Source organism: Alligator sinensis, unplaced genomic scaffold (assembly GCF_000455745.1).
Source record: "Alligator sinensis unplaced genomic scaffold, ASM45574v1 scaffold223_1, whole genome shotgun sequence".
Lineage (NCBI taxonomy): Eukaryota > Metazoa > Chordata > Crocodylia > Alligatoridae > Alligator > Alligator sinensis.
In genome coordinates this window covers 1,111,268-1,120,977 of record NW_005841936.1, presented here as the reverse complement: position 1 = coordinate 1,120,977, position 9,710 = coordinate 1,111,268, and the positions used below count along the sequence as shown (strand labels likewise).

The 9,710-nt window shown below is 39.8% G+C and overlaps 1 protein-coding gene across 1 annotated transcript in view; it reads right to left on the bottom strand.

Moving 5' to 3' along the window:
* Positions 1-3,302: 3,302 nt before the first annotated feature.
* Positions 3,303-9,710, bottom strand: part of LIX1 (limb and CNS expressed 1) — a 71,755-nt gene continuing 65,347 nt past the window's right edge. The window contains exons 4-6 of the mRNA XM_006019695.2: positions 6,991-7,086; positions 5,158-5,235; positions 3,303-3,643 (exon numbers count right to left, since the gene is read on the bottom strand). Coding sequence (XP_006019757.1) covers positions 3,338-3,643; positions 5,158-5,235; positions 6,991-7,086 — 480 coding nt within the window. The 3' untranslated portion in view covers positions 3,303-3,337. The remainder of the gene's footprint in view (positions 3,644-5,157; positions 5,236-6,990; positions 7,087-9,710) is intronic.

The window sequence follows — 9,710 nt, the reverse complement described above, 5'->3', positions numbered from 1 at the left end:
AAAGTCCTGTCTAATAGGGCATATAATTCAAGTCTTTTAATAGGAATATTCCAATACATGGGAACATGAATAAATCAGAAAGAATGAGAGCAGGATCTTTTTTTGTCTGTCCACTAATTAAAGTAACTAATATTTTTTGTCATTGCTGTGGAATTTAACTGAATGCAATACATTATTCTATTCAGGGAATTAAATCTACTGTTGTGGTTTTATGCCTTTGTGAAGAAGGAGCTGAGAGTTGTGTTTCCTAATTCTTCTTGGAAAGGTAAAGAGTTCAAGCACTGGAGCAAAGAGGGAAACATTTTATAGCCCTCTGGCTTTTAGTTATTATAAGCTACTATAGTCCTTTGCTTCCCAGGTCCCCGGGGCAGCAATGGAATTCCATAAAATGTTTGAGCATCATTTACTTAAGTGTCCCACTGAAAAAGTTCTGTGGTTGCACACTAAGATGATTTGATATCTCCATAACATCTGGCAACTCACTGTATTGCAATATATAAATACAGGGAAGATGTACAATAGTCTCTCTCTCAATACATCATTTATTTCCAGAGAATCTTGCTAACCACATATCAGTATCTCTTGAGTTCAGTATCAAAATAAGGTATGAAATATAAAGAATAGATAAATTAGTATGCAGACTCTACCTATTGTATATTCTATGTAGGCAATAACAGTTTTAGTTTGTAATGATAGACTGTTGATGTATTGGTACAACATAAACTATTGGGCCTACAACACAAGAGTCCCCTGGGAAGATGAGCTGGAGGGAGTGCATGTTTTGCTAGAATACTAATATTGATTAGTAACAAAGGAAAAACAGGATGAAAAGTATATGACAAACATGCAAGGGATCTGATGCTCCAAAGTGCTTGAGCAGCAGGGTCAGCACTCCCAGGATCAGGCAAAAGGTGTGGGAGAAACATGACTGAAACGGGGGGAAAACAGAAATAGGGAAAGTAGTCATCATTTATTTCCTCTGAGTTGAATGCTGTATCCACCAGAAAGCACATTACATTATTCAGTTACTTCGCAGTAGCACAATGTGCTGTTATGCAGAATTTCATCATTTCAGTATTACTTTGGCTTTGCATAGCTGTATTGATTTCTCTATGGCTGGATCATTCCGTTTCTTAGAATGAAGTAGCTGTTAGGAAAAATTAAACTTTTAACATTGAAAAAATTAAACTTTTAGCTTTGAAAAGCTTGTCAGAAGTGATCTGTCCATTTTGTGTCCAGTACAAGTGCTTATTTCCATATCCAAGAGACAAAAGTGTACATACAGTTTTTCCAATACATTGACATTCGTGTTCTGCTATTTTAAATACTTTGTGGTGCTTAACCACCATATTGGGAGTAAAATAGGCAGTTAAAATAATCATCATAAATACAAAATGGAGCCTGTGTAATTTGCTGGTACTGATGCTGTGTAAGACTCATTATGCTTGCTGAATTATTGCAAACTTGAAACCCACCCTGAATAAAGGGGTTCATGTTATAAGAGGTTAATGTTTTCTTAATGAAAAGGGGATGTATTACTTTTACTCTTAGAGCCAGACAGTTGCATAGTTTATCCCTTGATGAACCAGAATAATTAATAATGAAGATTTTTACTTTCTATGTCAGTGACATAATGGGCAAGATTCCCATTTAAGAATTTGAATTGTGCTTGTAGACGTTCTCCAGTTTAATATGGTGAAATGTTTCTGTAAGGTAGACTTCTGTTTGTGGTTAACTCTCATACTTGATGGTTCCTCATTAAAACATAAGTTTCTTAAATGAACAGAAATAAAGAAAGAACAAAGTCAGAATTCAAAACACATAATCTTGGTCCCAACTGATTCTGAAGCAACAGCTGGTTTCTTTTCTATCCTTCCATAGATGCTGCTGGAACACACAATAGGAATGATAGTTTTTCTTTCCCTCCCAGGATACTTAGTGACTAATTTCCACCCAAAGTCCGGGAAGGCTGGCATTAATCACATTTTATTTATTTTATTTACTTTGGTGATGTCAGCAGTCAACTGCGAAAGTGGTCCCATTGTGGTAGGCATTGTACAAACACAGAATAAAGACACCATTCTCCCAAAGAATTGATACACTATACAAAAAAACTGACACTTTGTAAAATTCTTCTCTCTGTAGGTAGATTAAGTTCTCTTGCCATGGGCTTCCATCTCCTTCTAACAGCAGAAACTCTATCATGCCGGCTGAACAACTCTTAGTTTACTCAGTACCTACCTGTATCCTAACTTTACTTACATTTCTTTTAAAAAGTCATATAGTCTCAAAATACCCATCTCTACTACTTAAAAATACATGACAAAAGTGTTAAGGCAGAATTTTGTGAGAGGCAAAGACTCTTGTAGATAATATTGGACCAACTGCACAGTTCAATAAAAGATATCACTCATAAGAATCCTTGCCCCTCACATATTTTCTGGACCATCACAGCTACAAGATCACTTCTACACTGCCAAGACAGGGATTTGCTAGACTGAAGCTTCAGAAACATGTCCTTAAACAATCCCTGCAAATAAGCTACTGGTATTTTTTATTCATACTCTATTTTACATGGTAGGAGACAAAGCATTTCAATACTGCTGGCCGTCTTTTGCTTACGTTTTTGGACTTCAGTAATCCAAATAATAATGCACAGGTCAACAACCTATGGCCTATGGGATGTGAACCATTGAGGCTGGTGTTTTGGTAGTGTGCCTTGGTGGCATTTGGTGGTGGTGGGGCTTTGCATACACTGCACTGAAGCTGGACAGCAGCAAGAAGCAGGTAGCGGCTATGTCCTAATGTTGGCCCCACCTTGGACACAAGCTGGGCCATTCTAGCCTGCCACAATGCTGTTGACTGCTGATCTAGTGTTAACAGAGCTAGGTAAGATAACAAATACTGTAATAGTGTGTTGTTGCAAATGTAGTGATGCTATTTTGTTTTATGTTTTTTAATCAGAAGGACTGTCTTGGGCATTAAGACTAAATATCCCTTATATCTCTGTAACCTGAGGAAAGTTTTGCACTGATCAACAAATATACATAGTTAGGCCAGAAAGTGTGTGTGTGTGTGTGTGTGTGTGTAATTGCCATCACTAAGTTTTCTCCAGGATGTCCTCAAGCTATCTACAGTGTAATAACATTAATATACTAAATGACCAAAGTACTTTTGTGCTGGCCTGAAGCAGGAAAATAATACCTGCCTTCAAAAATAAGATTTTCTCAAGTCTAGTGGTTTCATAATTTAAAACGGCAAAGGAAAGCAACTTCTACTACTTCCATACATGGCCTAATCACCAAGGATTAGTATGTTAGAGTTCACTGTTATAATCCTACTTCAAGGCAGCAAGGCTGTGAGACCCGTTTAGGGTCAGGTACATTTGATCACCATTGTTTGAATATGTGGTAACTTGATCACTGTAGAGATGGGTCAGTGCTAAACTCAGTATTTCTTTCTTTTCTTTGTAAAACCTCAGTTCTTGTCCAGCTTTCCTGGCTTCCTCAAGCTCTCGAAGTGACAGTTGTAGCTCCTGGGAAATAATTCCTGTAGATTCTTGCTCCTTCATAATCCAGTCCAGAGCCATATGACTTCTCATCTTTTCATCTAAGGAATACTGGGAATAGTAGGAAATTACTTCCTGTTATCCAAGAAATTTACAACAGAGAGAGTAAGTCAGTCACTGATGGATATGCTCTTCTTTTTAATCAAACAGTCTAATAGTATTACTTAGCCTTCATTCTGGTACTTTAGCAAATCTCACTGAAATTCTAAGGGATACCAGCAAACTGATACCTTTCAAACACAGATAGCTAAATGAAGCTTTAAAAAAAACTAACAATGAGAAATTTAAAATGTTAATTTTAAAATATAGGTAGACAAGATTCTTTGGATAAATCTAATATCTTTTATTAGACCAACTCAAATAGTTGGAAAAATTCTTCTTAGCAAGCTTTTGGGCACAACCACCCTTTGTCAGGCTGAGAGAGCCTGTTGAGGAAGCCTGACAAAGGGGGTTTGTGCCCAAAAGCTTGCCAAGAAGAATTTTTCTAACTATTAGAGTTGGTCTAATAAAAGATTTTGGACTTGCCCAACGAACCTTGTCTTCCTATGTCCTTAGACCAACACGGCTACAACCTACACCTCTGAAACATGGAATTTTAAAATATGACATCTTAAAAGAGTCTTCTGAACTTTTAAAACAATCATTTAATTAAATGTACCATTAATACTATGACAAAAAAGATGTTTCCATATTATTCATTGTTCACCAGGAAGAAATTTCAAATTTATTTTACTAACACAAGTCTTGCTTCTGAAAAGATGTATGCCTATGTTCAACAATATGGAGATTTGTTAACCCATGTAGGGCTATCCCGATATGAAGCTAAGCACATGAGTCTTTCCAGGATTGAGACCTGTGTTTGTAAAGACCTGCATACAAGTAAAAATCTGTACTTGTGAATCACCTCCTATGGTTAAGGTCTCAAATATATGTGCAAACTCCACAAAGAGATCAGATCAGCCATGCCTAAAATCCAGTCACATATCTGAAAATATATTGCAATCACTTAATAAAGCTTAATATTGAATCAGCACTATGTTTTTAAGAGTAGGAAACAAATGCCCTATTCAGCTGAATGGGAGGCAGAATGCATATTTTTAATAGAATAACTAACAACTGAGAGTCCACTTTATGAAAAGTAATTTTAAATCATCATTTCCCATGGTACAATGTAAGGCATAGGGTGCACAAATGATCTTTAAATATGTAATATGGTATTGACTTTTTTAATTTAATAAATGTAAGTAATGCTGAAAGTGTTTTAACTCAATATGCTTCCAAATATTTCCATAAAAATGAAAGATTTCAGAATAAATTCTGTGAACTATAGTATATTGTTCTGCTATACTGTATAGTACTTTGACAGTTCTACTCATTTATTTTCCTTTTTTGGTCAACTGAGAATTCAGCTTTTGCGAAGCAAATAGCAACAGATAAATACAGGGGACAGAAATCTAAATAATTTAATTTTTCCTAGAACCTGTGCTCTGCACAAATTTGTTCCTGGTTATTTGAGTCCCTGAATCTCAGTTCTCAGTCATATAAACTATTTGTACACGTGAAGGTGGTTGGCCACTGTGACATTTTACCTGGCGTGAGCACTTTGTTTCACGTAGGGCTTTAAGACTTCCATTCCAATGCAGCAGTTGAAAGACTATCATCAGCTCCTGTAGAATGAGAAGATTATTGAGATTACTGATTCAAAAGCGGCAACTTTGCTCTCTTAAGATGAGTGGAACGGTGACTATTTGATATCTAAAAGTTGTTACAGAAATAAGCAAAGCTGACCCTAAAATGTTAAAGGGTGTAATGGATTAATGAAAGGTGTATGACCATCCAGATGTAAGCACCATCTATCAGCTCGCTGAACATAATTTTAGCTTGAAAATAAGTGAAATTGGAGTCATCTCTCCAGGGTGCAAAAGCCTGAGCAGTATATGTGGAGACACTGATCTGCCCACACACCAGTGTCCCCCTCTTAGCCTTTCTGCTTTAATCCAAAGAAAAGACCAGTGCCAGTACGTTTGGAACCATAAAAAAAGACATTGACCCCAGAAGATGAACGGTTAGGATACTTGCCTGGAATGTGGGAAATTAGGCCACTGACACATGTTCAGTTAAAGGTGTGATGAGTTCTTACCTGTGATCCCAAAAATCAAGCTCCCTGCCATTCCACATGTGTATGACACGATGCATGATTTTGGGATCAGGATCAGACTGCAATCATGCCCTACTTGTCATTACAGGAGAAGCCTGGGATCATGACCCCAGGTTCCCTATTCACTGGCTCCAGGAACCCTCCAGGACAGTTTGAGCCCCTGGAGCCGGCCACTGAAACACTAATTAGCACCAGTATTTGGACTGGTAAACAGTGGTGGCGGGAGTGCTTTAACTAAAACTTGTTGAGCAACTTTCAGTTAAAGTGCCTTCACAGCCATTTTGAAATGCGGGATGTTGAATACATGTGATGCTATGGCATTTTAATTAGAGTGACTGTCTGGGAGCTGTTCTAATTAAAACACCCCTCCTCCACCCCAGCTCTGAGCACCTTCAGTATATAGACACCTTCAGATTTGAAACTTGATTTTAATTAAATTTTCCACATTTTGCTTTGCCACATGGCCCACAGCACATATCTGAAAAGCAACTATTGCTTGATACAAAACCCCATACAAATCAGCTGAGGTTTTTCCAACTTCTACTCAAATAGCAAATAAATGCCATGACATTTACCATGTGAATTTGGAAAAGCTTATTCAGTGGTGCTGTTCAGCTAGTGAATGCAGGATTATTTCTTGGTCTGCATGCTGTGTAATTTTGCAAGGTTTAATTTTAAGTGGGTCCATTCATGTGATTCCACCACCAAATAGTAAAGTTAAGAGGAATAAGAGCCCCTTTTCCATTTTTAAGAACCAATATAGATGAGCTTTCAGTATTTGGCCAACCTGCAATCATGACTATAGTAGTTAAGTTATAATATACTTTGATGCTGGATAGATTTTAAAGATTACAAGTAGCAGGCTGTATCCTGTTTAGAAACACCATTTAGTTGATCTGTACTACTGTTTCCTGCTTAAATAGATTCCTGCCATGCTCTCTTACTCTCTTGCTTCATCTTCTAGCCACCACAATTCTTCCTGTTAGAGGTTCTTTTTTCTGGTCCAGCTGCCTTATGTTTTATGTTTATCCACAGGATACATGACACACTTTTTTTTTAGCTATATCTGTAGCATTTGCATGAATGTCAACAAGACAGCCAAGCCTTGAAGGGCGGCATCTTCAAATCAGGCAAAATAAAAGCAAAGCAATTGAACAGAAGGACAATGGGCCTCACTGTTCCATCTTGATCTTGTTCAGCCTATACATCTCATTGTCTATAGACCTACTTATTCAAATATGAACAAATCTGGAAGCCCTTGTACCTGGAATTCCAGCATTGTTTTCCCAATATTTGACTCCAACATATAATGGTAGGCTCCAATGCTAGTGCTTGGATCATCAGCATCCTTTAAATTACCCTTGGGAAGGAAACAAGAGAGAACGTTAGTCTTGGTTCTTAATTAATCTTAATTAGTCTTAATTCATTCTAAGTATGATTAAGAAGTGGGAAATAGGAGCAGTTCAAAGAACCAACCTTAACAGTTGAGGGAGGGGGGCAGCTTCAGGTCCTGGGTAGCCCTTGTTTAGAAGACCCAGGATGCTGGGTCTTTTCTCTAAGGCTAGGGACAAACATTACACATAAACTGGTTTAGGTGATCAGAAACTGGTTTAAACCTGTAACGGAACAGACATTCAGCGCACATAAACCAGTTTTAAAATGGCCAAAACCGGTTTGAGAGAAACCTAGTTGAATGTAGTATCAGACTTAACTGATTTGGGTCAAACCAGTTTATGCAATGTCTGTCCCAGATCCCTTACTGGTTTAAGATGAACCAGACACCCCCAGCATCCCAGGATGCTCTCTGGGCTGAGAGGGGCTCTCTGCTCCAGTCACAGGGCTGACCTCGCCCCTCTGCGCTCTCACTCTCTCTCTCTCACCTTAATGGGGCCATGCTGGGTTGGTTGTCCCACAGGGTGGGGAGGGGGGGCTCTGTTCCATGCTGGGGGGGGACTGTTCCCCCTCCTCCTCCCAGGGTGGGGAAGGGAACTCTGTGAGGCACTGGACGGGGACTCTTTCTCCTCCTTCCCTTCCCCCTCCTTGCCACCATGGGGCTGGGGGGGCTCCATGCAATGGTGCCCATCCCCGGAGTGGGGGCGGGTGGCAGGGGGAAGCTCTGTTCCATGCTGGGGGGAACTCTTCCTCCCCCCCCCCCCCCCCCCCCCCCCCCCCCTCCTCCTCCTCCCCCCAGAGGGGCAGCAGGATCGTGGAGCTCAGCTGGGCAGGATGTGGGTATGAGGAAGAGTGGGGGGTGTAGTGACCCCCCCCCATAATACCCGCATGGTGTGCAGCCCCCACTGCCTGGCAGCAGCAGTAGGCACGGTGGTCAGGGTGCTGGTGCTGGGCACAGGCATGGCTCTGGCCAGTGCTGCACAGGAGGAGGGAGTGGAGCCTGCCTTATCCCTGCAGCTCTGCTCTCTGAGCCTGAGCCTGCAGCTGGGGAGGCCCCACACTGGAGCCAGCTGCTTCCCCCACCCCCGCTGTGCAGGTCCCATATTCTGCCGGGAGTGGAGGGAGCCCTGCCCCCTGCTTCCCCGCAGAGTCTAATGTGGGGCTTACCCTTTGTGAGTGCGGAGCTGCAGGTGTGGTGCAGAGTGGCTATCCACTTGCAAACCAGTTCACTCTCTGCAGGTTAGACTAACCTGCAAAGACTGAATCAATTCAGGCTCAGGCTTTCTGAATGTCTGGCCCTAGCCTAAAAGAGATGCCAACATGTAAAGGGGAAGTGTTTGTACTGTGGAAGGGGAGAGTTCTATAGACTTTACAGTATGTCCATAAAACATAGGTTATGGAAGCTATGTATCTGGCTATTTTAGAGCTTCATAAAGATATTTCTCACATTTCAAGTTGGGTAAGAGGTGAGTGGAGGAAATAGTTTTTAATTTATTTGTGCATTTATGCACCCTCGAACAAAAAAACAAAATCAAATACCTGATTTTATCATTGGTTTACAAGTGTAACTTTAATTTGACTTCAATATGAATGCAGTGATTTACTGGGATTTTGACATCGTGCTTAACTTTTTTTTGATTGAAATGAAGAACTAACCCTCAAAACCACTTCTGAATGCAATTGAGTCAGTGGTGGTTTAGCATAATGCAAAATATCTTCTGTTTTCTACCTGATATTCACTGCTACACTGATTTATTGGTAAGAGTCTACCTCCTGCCTCCAGGCTCTTCCAATCTCTGCAATACTGCTGTCCACCCATCTAGAATCTGTTATGTATTATTATTCAAGATGTTCCTCCAAAAATCTCTAATAAATCAGTCCTGTCCGCCCAAAGGCATTTTTAAAAGGCTTATCACCATAATACCAAAATGCTGACTCTTGGGATTTCAACTTCTTATGTGCTAATGAGGCCACCTTGATGGGCCATAGTGATAAGGTCTGTAATTCTGCAAGTACTTTCCCAGTAGAACCCTAGAGTAAAATGAAACAAACCAGGTCTAGGAAGTGGCTGAATTCTTTTTACACACATACACACACGTACATATACATACACACACGAACATACACACACATACACACACACACATACACATATACATACATACACACACAAACACACACATATACATATACACATACACATACACACATACATACACACACACATACATACACATACACACATACACATATACATACATAAAAATATACATACACACATACATACACATATACACATACATACATACACATACACACATACATACACATACATACACACATACACATACACACACATACACACATACATACACATACATACACACATACACATACACACACATACACACACACATGCATACACACACATACATACACACATACACACATACATACACATACACACACACACACACACATACACATACACACACACACATACACACATACACATACAGATATACATACACACACATACATGCATACACACACACATGCATACACACATATGCACACACATGCATACACACA